Here is a 25,284-nt window from a genome sequence, read left to right as displayed (position 1 = left end):
GAAATAATTTATTTCTCATACCACATTCTTTCAGGTTCTGTTAATTCATCTGTACCAAAAGAGATACACTCATAAAGTTGATGATAAAATTAAAATATGGACTGTATACATTGTCATTTAAAGTAAAAATTACGAAATTCAGAAGTACTCACAAATTAGCCTGAAAAGAAGGTATCAATGCACTGACTCTCAAAACCTGCACTGACTTTTCCTTGAGTTTATCTGTAAGACTGCTTTACAAAAGACCAGATCACAGTAAACCACAAGAATATTTATTTGAAAATGTACAAAATATAAATTTCTCAAAAATTATGTTTGCATATCATAAGACTAATCATATCTGACAGATAAATGTATTTTGATTTACTTTTTAACCTTCTGATGTCCTAGATTGGATGTCTACTTATACAAAGTAAAACATATAATGCTAAACTGAGATTCATTTTCTTCATGCAGTAAGTTTTCAATGATCTTTCCTGTTTACACAGCAGCACTGTTGGGAAAGCCTCTTGGAGATGCAGGAACATCTTGAACTCCTCCAGCAGGAGGGAGTTGCCTGTGTTTTATTTAAATTTTTCATTTCTTGAGTAATTTTTTCAGGTTTTAAGGACTGAAATGAAATGAAGTAAATTAAAAAGTTATCAGTGACATTTTCTTGGGGTGGGAGGGAAAGTTTGATTTGTAAAAGCCTCAATGACATATTTAAAATTACATGTCACTGGGACGATATTTCAATAGAAATTTCTTAAATTTACATTAGGCTACTTCATAGCATGTCAGTTCAGACTTCATATTGCTATCACAACTCCTCGATGAGTTCTAATAACTGACAGAATGAAGAAGGATTGAAACACTAACTTAAATCAACCTGCTTTCTTTGCCTGTGAAATGGAAAGGACCACAAATTATAGGTATTAGATTTGATGCTACGGCCCAAACTGCTGCTTTTTGTGCTTCATTTTAGGTGTGATTCTGCAACTAGAGTGATAAATCAAAACTACATTTGAATATCAAGAACGTGGAAGTAAATGGTGTTGCAGCTCAGTTGTGTACACACAAAAATTTGGTAATTACAATAATTCCTTTTGATTTGTTCCTTATATAGTGACCAAGTAGTTTTCACCCAAAATACTTTTTCCTACAATGTTTCTCAAGATGACAGTCTACGACATTTCAATCGTGACCTGTTGGAGTGGGTCCAGAGGAAGGCCACAAAGATGGTCCGAGGGCTGGAGCACCTCTCCTATGGGGACAGGCTGAGAGAGTTGGGGCTGTTCAGCCTGGAGAAGAGAAGGCTTTGGGGAGACCTTATTATGGCCTTCCAGTACCTAAAGGGCCTACAGGACAGATAGGGAGGGCCTTTTTACAAGGGTATGTAGTGATACGACGTGGGGTAATGGCTTCAAACTGGAAGAGGGTAGATTTAGATTAGATATCAGGAAGAAATTCTTTATACTGAGGGTGGTGAGGCACTGGCGCAGGTTGCCCAGAGAAGCTGTGGCTGCCCCATCCCTGGAGGTGCTCAAGGCCAGGTTGGACGGGGCTTGGAGCAACCTGGGCTGGTGAGAGGTGTCCCTGCCCAGGGCAGGGGGGTTGGAACTAGATGATCTGTAAAGTCCCCTCCAACCCAAATCATTCTCTAATTCTATGACATTTCAAATACTTGCACTGGCAAGCACTGAAAAAACATTTAACATCACAAAGCATAAAACATCGCCACTCCCCCACTTCCCCTGAAAATAAGACACTTGTATTTTGTTTCTGTAGCTTGGCAAAAGATCAAGTTTCAAACCAGAAATCCATCCTATATTTATTAAAATACTTATAGTAAAGTCTAGAATCTCCCAGTAACATACCTGCCCACAAAATGTGTCCTAAAGGCTAATGACAGATTATATTCTATTTATCCTCCCACATTCAATAGAAATATCAAGATTTAAGCAGTGATACACAGAAACCAGAGATGACATCCCTTCATTTCAGCTACCTGCTAGGATGAAGAGAGCATGCCATATATATTTTCTTTGTCTTCAGAAAGAATTATCTAGTTCTCAAGGATGCTAAATCCATTCTCTAGCATTGCCTCTTTACACTTGTGAAGAAAGGCTGTATTTTTTTTTTTTTTAATTTATCATTGTGTAGTCTAACCTCATGATTACCACTTGAATATTGATCTTTCTCTTCTTACCCTATTTTTACAGAACACAAAGAAATATTTAATTCTTTTTTTATACAAAATATTTTTTATGTTTGGAAGGCGCTCTCTTCTTCTCTTCACAAATCTGAAATCTTTATTTTTCCTTGGGTTGACTCTGATCTCTCACAGCAGCTTAAACTTGACAATGTCTTACACACCAGATTTGCTTGTCTTGTATTTCCTTCTTCAAATTAATGAGAGCCAAAGAAAACACTAGGATAGTAGAACTAAGATATAACAGAGGAAGATTTGGGGAAGGTGCGTAACAAATATCTGATCTTTGAGAAAGACTGATTTACTCAACTCAGAGGAAATAGTGCAAGACCTTAATTTTTGAATCATGGAACCCCGAAAACCACACACAGACCCACAAACATTTTGTCATTGCTGTCTTCAGCGCTAAATTGCTTTCCATTTTTCTTAAAATAAGACCATCTTATAATGTGAAAGTTCAGATAGGAATAGTATACAGACAAAGTAGTAAGAACTCAATTTTCATATTTCTGTCTTCAAATTATTAATAGGAGATTCATTGGTCTACTGTAACAGGCAATGGGCCCTTTTCAGGTATTTTGTGACTGCCCGAGGAAGTTGCTGGTGTGTTGGGGTTCGTCTCTTGTGCACACCAATCTAGGATTTCATTGCAGAAGTAATTCTAAATGAGCATGAAGAAAAGAGGATGAAGGCTTAAATGGAAAACAAAACAAAATAACCCCCAAAATATTACATATGCACCCTAAAAGCATTTTGATTTAAATATAAAGTGCTATGAAGTAAAACACTATTTTGCCTCTAGTTGCACTACAGTGCTGTTGGGGGGATTTTAATTCCATATCTGTTCATGTGTGTGCATTCGTGTGTTTGTGTGCGCATGCCTGAGAGGGATAAAGTCCAAAACGACAAGCAATTCGCTTTTGATCGAGGATCAGCTAGCTGTTCTGGAGCTCAGCAGGCTGTCACTGACGCTGGATCCAGGGAATTATTAGCCTGTTGAAGGACGTTTATATAATGCATCCTTCAAATATCTCCAGGAACATATTCTTCATCACCAGAAACCCCCTCCCCACTTTGACTAGGCTAAAAATAAAATTAATATTAACAAAGTGAGGAAGCAGAAAGCCGTCATACTACCGTTGACGCATTATGCTAATAAAGACCTGAAATACATATAACCTTTAAAGCAGATTATAATCACTTTCCAAGACCACACACAGCTTGCTTCAGCTTCTAACTCAAACAAGGCCTTTTGTGATGTAAGGTATTGAAGTTGTGAGCAGGGATTACCATAATCTAATGGCTTCTTTTAATTGCCCAGACAGAAAGCATGAATTTACTCTACCTGCTGTTATTTGATAAAGACCATACACTCATTAATAAGCCTATATTTCCTAATTCTACTTCAATTGTCTGAGTTTGAAAGTAACCACAGAAGACTAAACGCATTCAGATTACTTCTAACAAATTTACTCAACATAATATCTCCAATAACACACAGTAGCAAATGTTGACTATGCAAAATATACAACTATGGAGCACTTAAGCAAAAAAGAGATTATCCTTTATACAAGTTTTGCACTGTAAGCATTTTAGAAATGAACTATAAATGCTACCAAGTTAGCATTAGCACCACAGGCAGATCTTTATTATACTTGGCTTGCAGCTTTATAATTTAATTCTATCAAATTCTGTTCATAAAAATAATAATCTTTAAATTAAAAAAAACAACCACAATAAAAAAACCCCAACCAATGCAGAAGACCAAACCGTGTTCAAACTACTGCTATAAGGTCATTTAAACATAATTCAAATGCTAAAATGATGGAAAACTTTAAAATGTGATTAGACCCATCCTGTTCTTGTCAAGGTTTAGTTGTTCTATGAGTGTGCGTAACTGCAAGCGGCACAGAGATTGGGAATACAGATAAATTGTTCTGTCTCCTCCAACACAAAAACTAAGACGATTATATGCAGCTAACAGATTTAAGATAAAAACAGAGGTGGTTTTTCAGGGAGGTAAGTAATTAAGCTTTGGAACTCCTTGTTACAGCCTGTTGTGAAAGCTTTAGAAAGGTTAAAGGAGACTGAAATCCATCGAGGGTTAATGCATACAGAGACATATTTGACTCACAGTATCTCCGATTCTCAAATTGTTAGAGGCTGAAAGAGTTTCCCAGGGAAGTTTCATTACAGCCCAGCTTTGCTCACATATTTTTCCCTAGATACCAGCATTCAGTTACTGCCAGAGACAGACTAAAAGGCACGTGCTGTCTTAGATATGAACCAGCATAATCAGTTGCATATATTGTGCCTGAAAAAAACTATTTGATTTGGGACTGCACACACTGCACCTCTATACTATTTAATTGTTTGAGTAATTTGGACTTTATTCTTTCTATTGGCTAAAATGATGAATCACTGTGAAGGACCTATTATAAATACAGTCTTCCCTGTTCAGTCTTGGGTTTTTTTTTTTTTTCCCTCTTTCCTTTTCAATGTTGTATCTTGAGGACATTATTAGATTCCTTATGTTAAGACCCTTTGTTCCATACCAGTTGGGCTTGCATGGATTACTCAAAAGACTAACCCACAGTTTGGAAGCTTGGAATGCTGTTTGAATTGGAAGGAAACAGGATGTTGGAGATCAAGGTGATGGAGGACAGTGCAGGAGAAAAGACCTTTGAAGTGGATCAGAAGGTGAGCAACGCTGGCATACTTCCAGAATAGCTCAGAACAGGATATCAAGAGTCTCTATGACACGGGTTCATCTCCTTTTACAAGCTTTGCATTCACCTTTTCTCCAAGGCAAATGTTTTTGGACTGTAATTTCTCTCCACTTGGTATGATTTAATTAGTTTCCCCTTCTTGACAATTCAAACGATGGTCTGGCATTTTCAGTGTTGAGGAAGAGTTCAATTTCCTAGACATATTTACCAGCTCCAACATTTTCATATATGTGCTTGTGTCAATTGCTTGAAATATATCCATGGAAATTTGCCTGTCTGTCAGTGCTTTGCTCTTGACTACAGCTGGAATTTTGTCACTCTGTTGTCCCAGTGGTAGCATAAACTCCAGACTCATGTGTTTCATCAAAACATCTATTGATGCACAGATGAAGAAGGGTCAGAGCTTTGAATGTTTTGTGCAAGTATTTTTCCTGTTCTCTTCCATCTCAGAACATTTTTCCATCTTTTCCTTTACAGACCTGTCTTGAAATTTCCGTAAGTTTTTCTGTACTTGGTGTGTGCAGCTTTTGAATTGCCATCCATGTCCAATGATTTTCCAACAATACCGGTCCACTTATTTTGACTTTGATTATCTGTAATCCATTTCCCAGGTGGAATATTGCATTTATTATTTTCTTTCATTTATGAAAGAGCTGACTCAGTACTTTCCAACAATGCAAGCAATGACTGGTAACATCTTCTACAACTAAACAGCATGATCTTTTCTTGTCCAAGTGATGATGAATAGCAGGTGTATACAACAATATCACATATAGACCAATGTGAAAACTGCCTAGATATTTTCAACTTTCTATGAGTATTGTCTTAATAAAATAATTTTAACTGTCTCTGCAGAAATATAATTATCTGTTCTGCCAGTGAGAAACATGCTAAAAACTGTACAGTTATAGTTGTGATCTGACAACAGATCTTCAAAAAAGCAATGAAGGAAATTCTTGGATTCAAACCTACTACTTACATTCTGAAAAATCTGCCTCAGTGGGGAAGAACCCTGTGGTTCTGGATACTGTGTAAAATCTAACAGAAATTAGGGCTTGGTTTGGTAATGGTACGATTCTACCCCTGATCTTCTCTCTAGAGGATCTGCCTCCTCAAACTATCAGATTTAAGTACAGAAGTTTCATAAGTATCAGGGGTTCTTGGAGAAGTCCTATGTGGATGCAAAGTTTGTGGAGCGGTGTGTCAGGGCACATAACCTCTTGGAGCTCAGAGGGAGAAGGAAAGTTGGCATCTGCTCTGGACCCTTCTGCACAGCCAGTCTTAACTAACACAATTTGCAAATTATTACATTTTTCCCTACTTATTAACTACAGCAGCAGCAACGTAGGCAGAATAAATTGACAGAAACTGGATAATACTATGAGAAAAATCAAGAATTTCACCATATTCCACATGAAATGCTCATTTACAGCTTCTGCCAATAAGGTGGTAGTATAATAGGAAGTTTATAGACTACCCATATGAAGATTACCATTTAACAAGAACCGTATGAGCCAGATACAGCTATCATACCAGATAGGGATTATTGTACATTGAAAGAGGACATATTAAGTGGGATGATTATTTCCTTTTGCTACTTTTTTCAAAATGTCAAGCTACAGAAATATATTCAAACCCACTGTTATACTCACCACAGTTAGCTTCATCTGATCCATCAGCACAGTCTGGATCTTCATCACATACCCACAGTTTAGAAATGCAGTGTTTTGTTGTTTTACACTGGAAATGGTCTGGAGAACAACTGTTTTCAGCTTTAAATAAAAGGATTCAAAATTTAAAAAAAAAATAATTTCTGCTAATATTCAAAACATTAGCATCTGGACATCTCTAGCATCACTTACGTAACATCTGTAAGAAAATGGCATTCAGGTTTATACTGTCTATAACTTTGTCTCCTTTTTATATATTGTTTTACATATAACAGTAAGGTTAAATGAAACTCATAAACAAAGTGTCTTGTGATATTCTTTTAACAACAAATAGAGTTAACATTGATACAATCAAACCACTTTAGTGAGAAATAGTGAGATTTTTTTTTCCTAACTTCCTAAAACCCCAGTTATCGATTCTGAAAGTCAGTTAGTTTGAAGGGCTAAGGCAGCTCTCAATACTTTGATTGAAAAGGTAATCAAAATTATGCACAATTTTGGTGAAGTTCTGTGCTCTCTGTGAAAAGGGGCCATGGGTAAATAGTGTGAAAGGTTCGAAAATTATTTTATTTTAGCAGTTTAGCAGAAGAATTTTTGAATGAATCCTACAGCAAGATAAAGATGCAGCTAACCTTCAACCTATTCTTTCAGGATGCTTTAAGTTAAATCTTGACTGCTTGTCGCGGTTTAGGCCTTTAAAACAGTCACTTGACAACAAAAACCACCCTCAGTGCACTCATGTGATTCTACATCGACTCCCTCACAAGCATGTATGTCAGATCTTACAATTTCTTAAACTCTTATAACTGAGAGTATGTAGGCAAGATGAATGAAGGACATATACCTGGACTGTGGGTAAGCTATCAGGGATCACATACATAAGGATATCTTTAGAGATAAGCATATGTACAAGAGCCTCCAAATTGTTCTAAACTGCATTGAACACAGGTGGAAAACGTTATGACCTATTTTTTGATTATGTTTTCCCTCATGAGTGTTTGTCCCACTTTCACTCAGTGAACTCTGTAAGGTTTTGTTCTGTTGAAAAGCAATCGGATCCTTAATATGATCATTCTCGTTTCTTGGGTTTGGCAAGACGAAAAATTTTAGGTTTGTTAAAGTGGTTGTATTATTTCTTTCATTGTCATGCTTCCATACATAAATTTACATTGCTGGAATGACAAAGCATTTAGACTTGGCTATGCTGCTAACTATATTTATCAAAAATAACACTGATTCTCAGCTAGGACACCTCACCAGGGGATTTCAAAGTGCTTTACAAGGCAGACCAGCATAATTACCCCCGTTTTACATACGGAAAGCCTTAAGTTTGAAATGTGACTTTTTCAAGGTCACTTGAAATATAAAATGAAACAGTGGTAGAGCTGAAAAAAGGTCTGTATCTTAAAAATCCCTGTCTGGTGAAATTAGAATGAAATAGATAATCTCATCTGTTATCTGTCCTGTGACAGGAGCCCAAGTCAATATGAACTTTGCAGCAGACCTACTTAAAACCTCCCCTTTTTATAATCTCCCCAAAGGCAAATGAACAGTTTTCAGAAGCCAGAAGCAAGGTTTTATTAAAATATAAACTAGCACACTTAAATTTCTAAGAGAAGAGAAGCTAATAAAGTCTAGGTAAAACAGAACAGAAATAAAAAATGTATATAATTAACCTCCCCCACTCCCCACTGTGTCTTTGCAGGTGGGTTGATGGCTGAGTTTCAGACAATGCAAAAGCTTGCATTATGTCACAGCAGACTGTCCTATCCCCATTAATCCCTAGGAAGTTTTCAACTCCATCCCCGCTGATCGCGACCCTATCCCTCCCACGGTCCCTGAGCACCGCTGCACTGCAGACTCTGCTGCTCTGATTGCATTTCATTTCTGTCAGCTATAACTCAAAGTTCTGGGAATCTTCCATATAGCACGTGCAGTTCTTTACAACAACAAAAAAACCAATCAGTCTCTGCTATCTTCCACAGGAGTTTACCTGACACCACTTAATCAATTTTTAAAGAAGCGTAACATGCAAACCAACATACTGTCTGTCAGAGGCTACAGCTCTGCTGAACTGTTTGGAAGACGGCCATTAAACATGACCATCAACAAAGCCTTTGTATCCTTAGCAACCCTTTCCTTGGAAAAGGCCACGTTCTTTCCAGAAATGCAGCATCTGCAAACCTTGAGAGAGCTAATTCAGAAAATAGGAACAAGCACCTTAGATCAGCAGTAGATCTTAATAATTAACTAAGTGAAGGACTGAGTGTATTTCAAGAGCGTACCATCACTTAATTACAAAATGATCAAAGACACGAGCTATTCAATACATTTCCATTCTAAATCTGAAAATATTTTCTCTACTTATACCTAAGAAATACGGAGCGAAAATGAATTTACAAAATGATGTTTTAAAGGCTGAGTAAATGGAAATCAAGTTACATAGGCAAATTAATGAAAAGGTACCCAGAGGAAAGAGAATAAAAAAGGCAGAGAACTCCATCAAAAAAAAAAAGGATGTAGAAGGAGCTATGGGTCTACATCTTTTCCAATAGAAGATGTAGAAAAATATCTTTTTCCATTGAATGTCTTGCTGCAAGGCATGGCAGATGAAAGCCTTGGGAAGATGAGTCTTTTGTAGAGGTGGTTAAGAGTGAAATGGATGTTTCAGCCGAAGTCAGAAACCCAATTAAATGCTTGAAAATAATTGTTTGCACACCCCTCTTCTTTGCAATGACTTTTAAAAAAAAATGAAGTTAATAAATGACATTTTAGTTTGTTCTCTTGTATATGAAACATTGCACAGCAAACATGAATTAACTATTTTGTGTATTATTTTACATAGAGGACATTTACAGTATTTTACATATTTGACTTCAGTTCCTTGTTTAAAACCAGCTACAGTTCTCAGAGCAATATTCTCTAAACATAACTTACGACAGTCTCTTTCATCTTCTTCATCACCACAGTCATCCTGCCCATTGCACCTCAGGTTTATTGGAATACACTTCTGATTCTTTGTGCACTTGAACTGCCCTGACAGACACACGTGCGTATCTGTAAGTTAAAAAAACAAAAATATCAAGTTAGAAAGATGAAAAGTTAAAGATTAAAAGATTTAAAAATATAAAGGAGTTTCTTGAAAAAATTTAAAGCATGGCACAAGCTTGAACATAGGAAGTTCCATCTTAACACGAGGAGGGACTTCCTTCCTGTGAGGGTGGCAGAGCACTGGCACAGGCTGCCCAGAGAGGTGGTGGAGTCTCCCACTCTGGAGACATTCCAAACCCGCCTGGACACCATCCTGTGCAACTGCTGTAGGTGACCCTGCTCTGGCGGGGGGGTTGGGCTAGATGATGTCCAGAGGTCCCTTCCAACCCTGACCATTCTGTGATTCTGTGATTTAAATCAGTTTAGCATGTTTCTGAAGTCTACAATGCACATAATCACCTACCACAGTTCAGTTCATCAGAATTGTCCCCACAATCATTCTCTCCATCACAGATAAAGGCTGGAAGAGCACAAAGTCCAGTTCCGCACTGAAAACGTCCTGGCTGACATCTGAATTCAGCTGAGAAAAATGAAAACTGCTTATCAATACTATCAGAGGAGTGGTTAAAGTATCAACAGTGTTGTTCTTCCTCTATGAACTAATCAAAAGAACTTACAAACCTTTGTATTTGCCTCTATAGTCTCAATCTGAGTAGATTTAGGTAACTAAAATGTACACGCACTATTGCAAAATTAATTTCAAAGTCTGAGATTTTGAATTTGCATAACTATAGTTCTACTCTACTAATGATACAGAGTGCAACCCTCTACAGGTTGATGCTTGCTATTAGCTCAACAGAAACTTGCAATTTAGGATATAAGCACTTGAGTTCAAGTCTGCATATAAGAAACTAATCTATCCCACTCGAATTCTATTTCCCGTGAAAGGTCTAACATTGTTCCTTTTCACAGCCACTGCCATTTGAGCAAATGAGCAATTATGCACCTCTATAGTAATATTTTGTATAAACATAGCGTAGCTTAAAATGTAATTTTACGTAGAATGATTACATAAGTTAAAGCTGGCTTCAAAGGCCTCCGCAGCAGAAAAAGAGAACTAATTATAAAATTGTAAAAATACGGGTGAGAGATTTCAATACAAAAATATCAAATGAACCATTACTTAACTGGAAGATTGTAGAACACATAGCAGAGAATTTTGTGTGTATAAGCTTGAGTAAAGAAGGCAAGAATCTTTTGATTTATGTAGAATAATATAATAGCATTGAGGTAGTCACTGACTGGGACTGAAAAATAGCATCATCAACAGATATTACTGTTTATGCATCCAGTACACTAGAAAGGTATTTTTCTAACAAGTAAGTAAACTTGCAGTCAGCTACCATCACAGCAACCATCCTTTGGGATGCTGAAAACAACATCATCATTGACTTCCAGTTGCTGACAATTCAGCCGGAGAATACTACAGTAACCTACTATCTGGACTATGGGAGAGTATCGAGAAATATACTGTATCTGCACCACCTTCAGGACAACGTGTCAAAGTTACACAGGACACACGAACAATGTTCATTGCATAATATTGTTCATACTGGAGGGGTGAGATTTAGCTCTCCAAACTTGCCTTTGACAATATTTATAAAACCATAAAATGAAAATATTTATATAAAACATACGGTGAAAACCACACAGAATCTTTGTAAGAATCACATGGAGAACATTGTTGTTTATCAGGAAATTGCACTAAATAATGAACATAAGTGAATAAGTTTTTAATTCCACTTTTCTATTATATACAAAAATAAACCAAATTAATCTGGCAGAATTTTGTATTTATGTATAAAAATCAGCAATCTCAGAGCACAGCTTTAAAATAAAAATCTTTAGCAAAAAAGTAACCAGGATCAAGTAAAGGTTTAACACATGAAACACACCCTCTTATGATTTTCTGAAGACCTTAAAAGACCCGTAGTAGACATGAGTTAATGAAAGTCTTTTGCAGGCTGGCAAAGAAAAGCCTGTACTCTTTGTAAATCTGACAGAGACGAAGGAAAATAAAACAGTGCGGGAAACAAAAGCATTCAAAAAAATCCTCTGTCTAACATCTATAAAGCATTATATTTGATTTGGAGCCTACTGACAAAACATCTCCGCAGTCATCGACAGTGTCACATTTCCACCAAAATGGAATACATTTGTCAGTTTTACAACGGAACTGTAAAAGGAAGGAAAGAAGGGAGAAAAGCTTTTATATGAATATTTATTTATTTATTTTTAAACAGAAATAGTACAGTTTATGGAAAATTAGATTCACTGCTTAGGTCATTGTTCCATTAATCAACTCTGGCTGTTAATTTTGTAAAACTTATTTTTAAAATATTTTTTTTTTGGACATGTTTCGCACTGAGACTTCCGCTGATACAAATCACTGTAGTTTCACTGACATACAGCGCCCCTGATATAAACCACTCATTGCATTTTGCTGCATTCCGTGATTTGGTCCTTTCAGATCTTATTCAAAACAACCACTCCATTCTCAAACAGTCTTTGTGGGCTCTTGAAGCAGACTTAATATGATTTTCCCAGATAAACACAAACCCACTCACAGTTACATAAAAGGACCTTAATGTGCAGTGTTGTACTGGTATACAGTATTGTTTATATTGTTTGAATTAAATGAGAAAAACAGAAGGTAGGCCTTCCAACCTTGCAAAAGGGTGAAATATTTGTACAAGAAAAAGAAAAAGTCCTTTGTACGACTTCAACAGTGCCTTTACTCTAAGCTCAGGCAACACCGTACCTTTGTTCTGACTGAAAAAGGAACGTGAAACAAAACAAAGAGTAGAAATTACTTGATGCAATCTGCTAGGGCTAAACCTAAAGTCAGAGTTGATTATGTCACTAATGCCAAGGAGAAAAATCCGGATAGATTATCAGCAACTTTTAAGCAATGTTGTGTTTCCTACAACCAGGTTTCCTACCCGGTGTCTATGCAGATACAGAAAGGAAGAAAACCAACAGGTTTAGAAGTCATTTTATTTTTGGTGACTAGGCATATTTTTTTCATTTCTTCATATTTTTAAAATCACCGATTATTCAATAAAGCTGTAGTTAAAAGGTATATTAAATTTGGTGCCTTAGCTCAGTTTCACTGTTTCTGCCAAGAAAACGTAGGGTTTCATGGCCATTGATATAGTAAGACCTAGAGCCGGAGCTATATCATTCTTGTAGCACGTTGAGGGACATGCTCTATAGCAGGTTGGGTCTGAAAGGCAGCTCTTCTAAACTGTTCACCTGTTCCACAAAGGTATGCATCTCAGAGTAGCTCAGCAGAAGGCCTCCAAATATAAAAGACAGACAGAAACTCAGACAATTCTCATTCTTACTATTTGCTGCTTGCTAGCCTAACCTTCTTGCTGCTTCATTGTTTTAAGGTGCCAGCCTTGCTCTGCTCACCACAAGGGACTTCAGGCTCTTCAAATGCCATGATGAATTTCATTCCAGGACATGGGTACTAACTCTTAGATGCTGTTATGCTCTGCATGAAAATGCTTGCACTCCTTTCTAAACCGGGGAGCCAAACACTTCGCAAAATCAGGGGGCAGGGTCATATGGGTCTGCCTGGAATGTCCATTTTCGGCGTTCTAGAGTCTGATGCATTTTGTTCTAGACAATGTCTCACATCCAATTAGCTATCCAAAGACAGCTGAGAGTCCAAAAGACAGCTGAAAGTCGGTAGATGAGCAAAACCAGTCTATCAGCCAAGTCCTTTTCACCAGAAACAGCTAACAGCGGGCATGTTGTCGAGCCCTTACATCACAGGAACAGCTATGATTTTACAGCATCAGCTGAAAATCTTAAGTAGCAAAGTATACATTTTGCCACTGTTCTCTGCCATCAGACTGACGAATTATCAAGCAGTAAACAGATTTCAAAATTGGAAGAAAAGGACTAATAACCAATGTCAACTTGCAACTGTCCATCTGAAGCAGCTTCTTCTATTTAACCCTGCTCTCCCAACTAGGGAATCCACAAGTGATAAAATATCACTCCTGGAGGATCCAAGATGTGATGTTATCCTGTAATTCAGACTACCAATGAATTATTTAGAAAGGAATAGAGCCATTCAATCAACTGTTAGCATATAAATTCATGGCAGAATAACTCTCCAGTGCCATTTAAAGAAAATTTTTTAAAAAAGAAAAAATGCTGTTTTTCAAACCAAATTTAAGAAGCTAGATATGGGGGGAAAATAGGTAAGAAATTCCTCATTTTACAAGTGGTTTACACTTTCTTTTTTGTTCATCACTTAATGGGAAATAACAATCAGACAATCTAAACAGAAAAGATATGATGAACATAATTTCAAGGATGTTAATTAATTGCATATTCTACCATTTTTGTTTCAGCTACTGGACTGTTTAAATGTAACCCTATTGTTTACCTACCCAGCTAACTGGACTGAGCTTGTTTTCTTATATTAATGTAAAGTTTGCTCATGCATGAATACTCCCAAATCATTGTTATATACACTTTGTATTTTTATGTTTCGTATTTTATATGAATGTTTTTGAAAGCAATTTTTATGGGTTTAGTAGCTGTATTTGTTCTAGTGACTGGCAGAAACATCCGCATTTGAAAGGGAACAAGTTCTGCACTCTCTGGAAAAAAGACATTTGCTAATAGCCTTGAAGATGAAACACTTTAAATGCACCGAGAGTTACCTAGTCTTCAGCTCCTTTGACTGATGCTTCCACATTTCAGAGGCACCAGCATTCATTACTTAAAAGCAGGTGGAAACACAGTAAAATATAATCCCCGACGCCTCCTCCCCTCCCTAGGCATGCACTTACCTGGCTGGCCGTGCAGTTCGATAAGCATGTCTTGTTATCCGCAGCAAGGTAAAAGTTAGTGGGACAGGCACAAGTATACATCTTGCCAGGGGCTAGAAGGCATAAATGACTGCAACCACCATTGTTTAGTGTACACAGATGTTTAGACACTGTGGACAGAATAGGAAAAGAACACCAGAGCTTATCATTTCAGCATACTTGAGGGCATCTGCTTTATAGAGGAAGAAAAACGTATTACACATACTATTTTTACAATGGACCATCTCAAATCAAAAAACCTATAAAAGGCAACCTTCTCCTTTTGCCTTTAAGCTATTCTCAGTTGTATGCAAAAATTAATTATTACTATGGATGTAGATCCAATACGGAAAGAATGAGAGGAAGAAAAAAGCACTAGGGTTTTCTATAATGAGACAAAAAATTAGCTTATCTAGGTCAAGTGCCAAATTGTATCCAGTTACAATTCAAATACAGGGACATCAGGAGATCAGACACAGTTGTAATGCCTACATTCTCTGACATTCCCTCAGTCCAACAACTTCCTAAATAAAAGTATTCTTCTGTATTATTAACACTGTCTTACTTTTCAAATAATAAGGTTAAATGTTTTCATAACACACTGTTCCCATCTTTATAACCGGTAACTCATACTGTAATGTAACTTAACAGTTCCGTGCTTCAGTCAGTATCTGGGTTAATTTTTGAGTACCCAAATTGGTATCTCGTCACTGAACATGATGTATCACATTTCTTTAATACCAGATATACTTACAACATTAATAAGAGATTTATGTTTAAAAATGCTAATTTGAAAGCTTCCACAATTTGAAACAGAACAGAAATAAAAATAAATCACTGCAGATAAATGAGTTTCCATTAACTCAGCAACTGCCTACTAAGTGAAATACATCCACGTGCTGTACAGAAAGCATCGACAGAATAATTACCATCAGGTTGCCTATAAGAATGATACACCTGGATGTCTGTTATGGTATGCCATGAGTTAATCAGTGATAGTCTGTCTGATCCAGAGGTTTTGTGGGCGCGGCTGAGTGATTTGGTTTTCCCGTCTGTCCAGTAGATATAGTCTTCAAACAATGTTAGTGCAATCACCCCTGGAATATCTTGATTAGGGACTGTAAGAAAAGATGCTAAGATTAATGTTCACTCTTGGAAGACTGCCAGTTAAAATATTCCATACTGCATGGGTTGACAGATACAACTGCTATATAATGTCTTGAGAATAATTGTCATGACAATATGTCAAGCCTAGAGGGTTCTTTATTACCAGTTACAATAGAGATGGATGGGGTACGAGCTCTGCTTGCTTAGATTTAGTTGGCCCAATCAGTGTTAAGGAAATGATAGAATTTCAGTTAACAAAAATCACCTCCAGGTTCTAAACCAATGATATGTTAAGCTTTAAAGTAGTACATAACATTAATATAATATAACCTCTTCTTTACAGAAGGCCAATATTCATTTGCTGGCTTAGGGGAAGAAAAGTTAATAGAAAACATCCAAAACATAAGGTATACATCTCTAGATGCACTGTGTTTAACACCCTTTAAGACAATTAATAGTACTTTATGTCAGCAAAATATACTGACAAGACAGGAAAAAAAAGGTTTGTATTAAAATAAACATAGCAGTGAGAGGGCTGATTGCTTATTCCTAGTGCAACCAACCATGCAATTTAAAAAAAATAAACAAAGTGCTGATAATACCCCATTATTACAATACCAAAAAATTATGAGCTGACATCAGTTTAAAAAGGATGGAAGGACAAAAGGGAGAAAAATCTTCGAAGCATTCTTTATCCTACTGTACTATCTTTAATCTTGAACTATTTACTCTTGGTAAACATAAACTGAACTCCACTTTTTTTTTTTTTTTTTTTTTTTTGCTTTAACATACACAGCTGTAATCATAAATGCCACAGGACAATATCTGACCACAATGGTCAATTTGCAAATTATAATCTTTTGTCTCTGAATCACTCTTATTATTGATAGAGCTGAAAAGACAGATCAGAGCAGCTGAGTCTGCTATTTTTAACCAGCATATCATTAACACCTTTACCTTGTTTTCTTAGATGAAAATAGCTTAATCTTTTTACTATTTAAGTAATAGTGTTGGCAAATCTCAGATTCCAGTTGGAACATTTCATAGTTCATTGACAACTGATGACTGATATTGAGTTTATGGAATAAGAACTAAGCAAATTCAATTTCATATACAATAGCCTTGCTGATAGTGAACTCTAGCGTAGGGTACGTTGCCTTCTGGTCAAGGAAACCTTGCTTCTTAGAACTGAACTTATTTTCCCTTCTTGTGTATTTACATATACCGTAGCCATCACACTGAAATAACAGTATGATATTCTTATAGAGAGCTTCACATAATTTCTAAGAAATTAGTCAAAGTGCAAAGAAATCTTAATTTTGGCACTCATTACATAGGCAACTTCAACGTGGTTCCTTACATAGTATAGTATCTCCAAGAAAAGCTCTTATCATTTCCCTTACTTGTAGAACCACATTGTGAAGAAAAAGTGAAAAAGAAGTGAATCACTCCCCACGGCGATTTTTTGCTATCCTGTTCCTCTGAGCGAGGAAGGGAAGAATTTTTAAAGTACCATTAATTTCAGTTTTGCCACCAAAGTAACAAATCAAGTACAACAAAACAAGCATACAGGAACTGTAAGTACAGGTATTTCCGTTATATTGATTCTTTTTCCTCTCTCCTCTTTTTCCTTATTTTCTCACCACTGGATTTATCAGAATAAATTGCCAGAAAAACCTCCCAGATTCAGGAAGACACCCAAAGGCTAGAGCAGGGTTTGTCTGGCCACTGGAAGGCCTACATGTATTATCACCTAATTATATATGAAGACTGAGTTATATTAAACTCAGTACTTTTTATTTTAGGTAGATTATAAACACTTGCTATTAAAAGTTTTCTTGTAACCTTTAAGTTATATGATTGCGCCACAGTACAAAACTTAAAAGACAAACAGGAATTTTAGGTACCTCTGCAAAACTGCAGGAAATTCCCCACTGATCTTAAAGGGCAGTTTCTAATGAGAAATACAAACCAGGCTGACAGAAGAAGCAGGAAGGAACAGCAGAAAGAGAAGTGCTACTCTGAGCAAAACCCTGAAGCTATCCATAAAGCTATTTATTTTACTTTTGCTTCACTTCTGGAAAAAAATATCTGTTCATATAAATTATGACCCTTGCTGCTACTTTTGACATCAAATTAAGGATGTCTACGATACCATTCCAGTCTTTCCAAATAAAATAAATGTGTTTTTTTTCCTTGTCTGTTTTCTCTTATTCTGATCACAGTTAAGATTAAAATGAGAATAAATGGGCCTGCAAAAGCCTTAATGCACATGAAAAGGATTTACATCGGAAAATTATTCTGATTTGGTGATCTTTACCATTCCCCACAAACGAAAAATAGGTCTAGCAGTGTTCCTCTTTTTGGCCATGCAGGAATTACAAGTAAACACTATATCCTGAGTATAGATGTATGAGTAAATGCTTACTTTTGTTTCTGTGTGCTTAAAAACAAAACCACAATATCAAACACAATGCAACAAATACTATACTCTTTTTTATGTTCTTTAAGAAGTATGACAGAGTGTACCTGTTCCTAAAAACCTAAAACCTTTTTTCTAAAAAGTTGAAACTCTCAGTGGTTTAAACACTCACAGATTAGGACTGTAGTTTGTCCTGCCACTATTTCTGATTTCTGAGTAACTTTATAATTTCAATGGGCTTCTGTGTTTAAGTCAATTTTTCATTACGTAATGTTCAACACAAAATTGACCAAAGTTCTTTCAGAAGCTTGCACTGTTTATAGCTGAAAAACCTAGAGAAAGTTCTAAAAAAAACCCCAAAACAATTAAGGAAGCAATGAATGCCTGTGTCAAATAAAATAGTACAAATATATAAATGTAAATAAAAATATATGTAAAGTAAAACACAGAAAATAAGTATAGCATCAATGGATGCAAATACTTCTTATAAAAATTCCAAGCTAACTATAACAATTTAAAAATTCTTAGAAAATAAGAATTAATCATAATTACATAAATATAAAAATCTTATAAAAATTCTTCTAAGCTGACCATAAAACTCAATGTATTTTCTTCTGGTTGATACATCTGTAAAGACTGAGAGAAGTTTCTGAAAACAGGCATCAGCTGAATTGTATTTTTCTTTAACTTTTAGTATATTACGAAGACTGGAACATCAGAACTGTTGATGTAATAGGTTATAAAATCCACAGGTCACATCAACTGTGAATGACCATAAAAAACGAACACAAAAATGTAAGGGAGTTTTTACATCTTATTTTCTGATCGAACAGTAAAATAGTCTCTCACACTCTTTATTCTTTGCCTTTGAGGACATCAGCTTTCCAAAGTTTCAGGTGGTGACAGCTATTAATTTATCATAAATGTATGTAGTAGAAAAAACACCCACTTTTTTTCTTCAGTCTTTCCTTTAACTTCACGAGAACTTTAGCTGCATTACTGATCTACCTCTTCATAAATGGCATACATTAGTTATACATTGCAATACTAATTACTAACCTCACAGCATACATTATGGTGTGAATCACAGTTTTAAACAAGGAAAGCAAGACTAATCGCTCTCCTTTCTTTGGTAAATTCTCTGAAAATGGACTACTTCCTACAAAATCAAAGTAAAGGCACGTTAGTCATAACTGGTAAGTAGCTCTGCTTCTGCATCACCTTTTTGAAAATATTTAATTAAGATGTCTACTTGACAATCCATTAGTAAGAAAATAATATGTTCTGTTAAACAAAAAAACTACATTATACCAACATAAGGGTCAGATCTCCACCAGCAAATTCATGGAGAATTTAAATAGTCGTATTTTAACACACAGCCACGAGAACGGCACTCACTTGCTATTAATTACCTACATTTCAACGGATATTTTTTTTTTTCTTTTAAGGTTTCTCATAACAATGTAGCCTCTATGAAATGTTCAAAAAGTGGGTTGAAGCAAATTGAAGCCCAATCCATATCTCAAAACACTCTGCAAGAATAACTAATAAAACACTCCACATGCAGATCAACAATCCACCAGACACAGTTGTAGCAGTCTCTAAGTATTTTACTAGACCAGTACTTACTACACGTGCTTTTTTACCCTCATTGCAAGAACATCAAATCCTGAAATAATCCATTGTAACCCATGCGTATTACTTTTCTCTCAGATGAAGAAATCTCAACACCTCTAACCGAAGTGCGGTTCAATCAGAAAAGGGATAATTACCCAACCACCACAGGCCTCGGACTCCATCATCATGGCCGGGCACCCCGGCCAGCTGCTACAGAGGAAGGGAAGAGGTGAGAAGTGCTTTTAGCCCCTTTCATTAATCATTGCCTGAACAGTATAACTCAGCTGACTGCTTCCACTGAGTCCCAAATAGTTATTTCAGTCACTCAAGTTTCTTGCAGCTGATGATCCAGCACATCTCAGAGCATGTACACCAGTTTCCATATACTGCAACATACACCGTGTCATATATGAGTAAAAAATGCTCTACCTTGTGCCAGCAAAAGAATCTTATGAATTCACACTGATGCTTACTTTGATTTTCAAGGCCCTGCTCTTCTTATTTGTGTAATAAAATGCATTATGGGGGCATATTCAACAACTTACTCAACAATTATGAGGGACAAAAAACATGGAATGCGAAATCACCACCCCAAGTAATTTCTGAAATTCAGTTTTGTGACTCCTTTTCCTACCAGAGATGGATGAGTCCCTTGCAATCCCTCCTCTTTTAACAGGCCTGCTACTGCCACCTCTAGCTCTCTACTGGGGTTTCAATGTTATACGTAAATCATGGATTCTCTTCCACTGAATGCTAATCCCAAACAGCGCTTGACCAAACAACATGAAGATGAGAAATGTGATAAGAAGGAGAAAGCAGAAAAGAGAAGGGAATGCACATGCCTATCAGAAAGCTGCAGAAAACAGGAGGAAGAAACACAGGTGGGTAGTAAAAGGAAAAAAATCGAAAGCTTGCAAGAGTCAGAAACAGTAGAAAATAAAAATTATTAGATACTTGAACACAAATAAAAAGGACAATATATAACATCCTAAAGGGAGATAAAGTACTGCATGACCTTCAGGGAAGAAGAGCCACATAGGTCCATAAGAGGGAATATATGAGAAGTGTGCACAGGCTTAAAATGAACGTGTCTCTCTCTCTCTCTCCTGCGTTTTGTACTAATTTTCATCCAAGAATATAAATTTGCATGCTGCAAGTCATATCTGTGATAAAAATGTCTAATTGTCTCTTGTTTCCCTTATATTTTCTGAGTACCTCTACTTAAGTATAAAAAAATGTTCATTTGATTTCAGGCGTGAAGATCATGCCAACTGGGATTCTTAACTACAACATACGGCTATTGAAGACGCCATACGGAATGAGCCCAGTCCCACTCACCTCTTACTGAAACACAAATATTTCCAAAAGCGAAAGCAAATACTCTAACTAAAATGAACAACAACAATAAAAAAGCTCTCTATGTCAGCTTGTCAAATCCATGTGCCACGAAAAGTGTCCTTAAAAAGAACAAATGCTGACTACTTCTAATCAATAAACGCCACAAGAATACCTGGACTCCATCATACCCACCAAGCGTACATCTCCTTTAGCGTTCACCTCCTGTTCAAGCTGACGCTGGTTGATCACTTCATTTCTACGGTAGAAAGAGATCTGCCCCTTTCCAAAAAGAAGGGATTGCGACCTTGCAAAGTGTATGAGAAGGGGTGGAAGATTCCTGCCACGCTCCTCCCAGAAATGCATTCACCCATCTACAGTTGCAGTGCTGGTAAGTAACTGCTAAAGGTAATTAATTGCTGTTAAGCAACATTTTAAACTACCATCTCCTCTCACCATGGAATTAGAGCAATTTCTGTTGAAGAATTTTGGCACCCAAAGACAGAAAATTTAAATTGGTGATCAAACCTTCAAAACAAGGCTGCATTGTTTTGTTTTGCATTCCACTCTCTGAAACTCTTGATTTCCTGAACTGCAATAAAATAAAAATAAAAAGGCTACTGACATCTTGACCCAAATGGAATCAGTGATAAAAATCTTAGGAAGAATTAAAAATCTTCCGAAGAAAAACTGCATCAAGGAAGATTAACACTTAATAAGAAAGTAGCCATTATATGTACAAAATAAAAAAAAACAAACTGGAAATTACTGATCCTCTCTCGTGCTGAAACCGCTGGCCCATACTGTCCTGTTTTCCAGTTGAACTCCATTATATCCATTTCTGTCTCATTTTACATTCAACCTGTAACCTCTTCAAGACATAGTCAAGATTTTTTTTATTTCTGTATAGCACTCACTCCTGGTTATCGCTCCTTTTGATAAAGGATTTGAAGTGCTTAGACAATGAAACTATTAATGAATAATGACAATAAGATTATGCCTATTAAGCTTGTTACAAAGCATGTAATTTTGATTACATTAAACCACTAGTTTTTTTAAAAGATGAGACTTTTTATAATCAATATTACTTTTACTAAATTGTCACTTTGTTTAAAAAGCCAAACCTGTCAAACTCAATAAAGAGAAAAAAATAATTTTCATATAATATATACATTAATTCCAGTAACTGAAGCCATGTTTCACAGAAATATATATATATATATATGAATATACCTTTAGGATGATAGTACCAATATTTTTAATAACAACATGTGCATGCACACGTATTTCTTTCTGCAAATGTAATATGCATATCACACATCCATACTGGGTAAGCATGGAAGATACAAGTCCTAGCATTAAGCAGTAAGATATCTTGCCAGTCAAAAAATGTAATCGAAATAGTGACGAGTGAGAATATGTCAGTATAATAAACTCACACAAAAATGTATACGTCCCAAAACTACTACCACAAAAGAAGCAGGAAATTTAGACTTAAATCCAAACATCTTAAGGCACAAATGTATCTGCAGTATTAAAGCTGATTATTACATATGACTTATAATGATACCATGAGAAGAGATTAATAAATTTTCAAAAATCTGCCTATGAAATCGGTTAATCAAATCTAGGACTGAAATATTTTATTGCCCCACTTTAAAATGTTTTATTGCCTTTTTAATTTCGGTGTGAGCAGTTGTTTATATGCCAGTTACCCCGTAGCAGTAGAGAGCAGCATGCTGTCACAGCAGTGATTAAATTATTCTCAAATATGTACAAGTCACTATTAAAGTTGAATGACTCATAGTGTGCTACGGACTTTCAAACATTTGTATGTTATTTTTCAGATTTACAGAGACCACTTGCGTGCCTGCCAGCCCTCACGCCTCAGGCTCGTGTCTTGCTGCTGGTTTCAGTATTGATGCCCACTCTGCCCCGCGGGCTATTCCTTCCTTCTTCTTTGCCTCTCCATACTCCTGCCCAGATTGTCTCCTGCCATCACCCAGCTCTGAGTACAGAAATTGCTAAGCCCCTTTGGTTTATCCCATTTATCTTCTACCGCATCTAGAGGAGCTGCTCAACACTCTGCACCTTTCTTCATCAAAAACCTCCGGGTTTTGATCGTGTTGATATGAATGGGGAGAGACCCTGTGACACAAGAAAAACTGTAGTTCTCTGTTCTGGTTGCTTTCTGGAAGGAGCAACTGCATGGAAAGTAACGCCCATTTTCTAAAATTTGTGATGGCACACATCCAGCTTATACAGAAATATACAGTGAATGTCTGCTAAGTTTTTGACGAGTTTGTAGAAAAACTATTTTCAGAAGTTTATAATTAATAAAATTTTATTATCACAAGAACAGTGGAAGATGCAGAAACCAAGTTGTTGGCAATCTTCATAAACTCTGTTCCATAAACTGGAGACTGTGGAACCTTAGAGTTATGTAACTGTGTGAACTGCATTCAATATAGGTGAATCTGTGTATTTTTCCTGAATATTATCCTTTAAAAGAGACAGAATACAATAGAATAAAATAATCAGATTCAGGGAAACATATGAATTGGAGAATTTTATCTGAACAATTATGAAAACTGAATCTAGAATGCAATTGTCAAATGCATTTGTGAAGCAATTTGCATTGTGAAGCAAATTGACAAATGCAACTGTGAAGCAATTATCAGTTTGTGCTGTCAGATGTGGCTATAACGAGTAATTCTATAGACTCCTCAAAAGTTGGGAAAAAAACGTTGCAATATCAGAACTACTGTTTATTTGTCATCTGCTGTGAGAAAGCCTCTTTTCAGACTTCTGTAATTTTTGAGCTATGAAAACGGTAGTATAAATCTGGAAGGAATTGGTTTCTGTAATCTCTTAGATTGTGTTTACATTAGGACAATTTCATAAATAACTGGATATACTCTTTTATAAAAGTCTGGTGGCAGAGTTCAGAATTAGACACAAATAATCACTTTCTACCTAAAAAGCCCTTATAATTAGCAATTTTTAAAACTTACTGATACAAAAAATGAAAAAAAGGTTATAATCTCCAAAAATCTTACACGTGATACTTTAAAACTTGCATATATGTACACCAGTCCTGAGGTTTGTAAACACTCAGGCAGAAGCCAACTCTGAAGAAAAGGTTTTTTCAAATTGAGATACTATAGAAAAGTTTCTCTCTGTTAACTAAACTACAGCTGAAGAATTTATTTATGAACACTTAATTCCTTTAAGGTTAAACACTTTTTCATTGCTGAATTTTCATGCCGCTGTGACGGTACAGAAGTGCTCAACTTTTGTTTTTACAGTATAATACCCCAAAGAACTCGACACAGTTAAGGACTAATCTCAGCTCAGAGAAGCTTCTGTACTTCCTAAACTGGACTATCAGATTCTACTTTTATAGCTTCATTATACTGAAATTCTCATCTTCAAAGAGTGAAGTGGGAAAATGGGAGGCACCTCTGGGTTTTAAGAGCTCTGAAGGATAGGAAAACCTGCATGAGGTAATCGGATACCGAGGGAACTGCGAAGCTTGCATCTCCTCTGGGCAGTGGGAACCAAAAATAGCTATTAAGTCTGAAAAATTCTTATTTTTTTTTTTTTTTTTTTTTTAAAGCTCATAAAAGTAAACCAGCTTAGCGCTTAGCCAGATTAGTGCTTCAATGCTTGCTTAATCATTTACCGTGCATAACATTTGTGAAGGCTGCAGTGCTAAATTGGCTGAGCTCTAAAGACAGTTTACATAATCAAGCATTAAACTTCAAATAGATAAGCAAGGTCATTGCTGCCCCTAGCGCCAAGAAGAGCTCCCAAGTACTGTAAGATTTCTGGCCTAGTTAGCATGTTTTCAAAGTTCTTACTAGGACTCTCCTGATAATTATAAAAGCCTATTTCTGTATTGAAATGCAGAGGAACTTTTACAAGAGAAAAGCAGCAGATGTTCTCTTTTCCTGAAACGTCTTTAAGATTTGTAAGAAAGAAAGAAAGAAAAGCTTGTTGCAAAAAGTGTTAACACTAAGATCTAAATACATGGAAACTCCCATTGCATGGCATAAACACTCTTTGGTTTAACATCCAGCATGTAATAATTAGCCCAAGGTTGTTCTGTTTGTCCTCAAGAAGTATCCGGTGCAGAGCACAGAACACTGCAGTCTCTCTCCTACAATAATATCTCTTTATGACATAAAATCCACCCATTCTGATAACATACTTATTTGCTGGGTCTTGTGAAATCTCTGCGGTGTTTTCGGATACACTTTGTAACAGGTAATTTAAGATCCCAAAAGCATATTCTCAGGAAAAAAGCTCACAGCAAATTAGCCTTATC

At 36.2% G+C, this 25,284-nt stretch overlaps 1 protein-coding gene across 1 annotated transcript in view; it reads right to left on the bottom strand.

Annotated features, from left to right (window-relative positions):
* Positions 1-25,284, bottom strand: part of LRP1B (low density lipoprotein receptor-related protein 1B) — a 615,617-nt gene that overhangs the window by 80,713 nt on the left and 509,620 nt on the right. Inside the window, exons 62-68 of the mRNA XM_009891709.1 lie at positions 15,403-15,591; positions 14,456-14,604; positions 11,740-11,817; positions 10,985-11,126; positions 10,045-10,161; positions 9,528-9,647; positions 6,573-6,692 (exon numbers count right to left, since the gene is read on the bottom strand). Coding sequence (XP_009890011.1) covers positions 6,573-6,692; positions 9,528-9,647; positions 10,045-10,161; positions 10,985-11,126; positions 11,740-11,817; positions 14,456-14,604; positions 15,403-15,591 — 915 coding nt within the window. The remainder of the gene's footprint in view (positions 1-6,572; positions 6,693-9,527; positions 9,648-10,044; positions 10,162-10,984; positions 11,127-11,739; positions 11,818-14,455; positions 14,605-15,402; positions 15,592-25,284) is intronic.

This window comes from Charadrius vociferus, unplaced genomic scaffold (genome assembly GCF_000708025.1).
Source record: "Charadrius vociferus isolate BGI_N301 unplaced genomic scaffold, ASM70802v2 scaffold109, whole genome shotgun sequence".
Lineage (NCBI taxonomy): Eukaryota > Metazoa > Chordata > Aves > Charadriiformes > Charadriidae > Charadrius > Charadrius vociferus.
The sequence above is the reverse complement of the archived record's forward strand: the minus strand, read 5'-3'. Positions and strand labels throughout refer to the sequence as shown.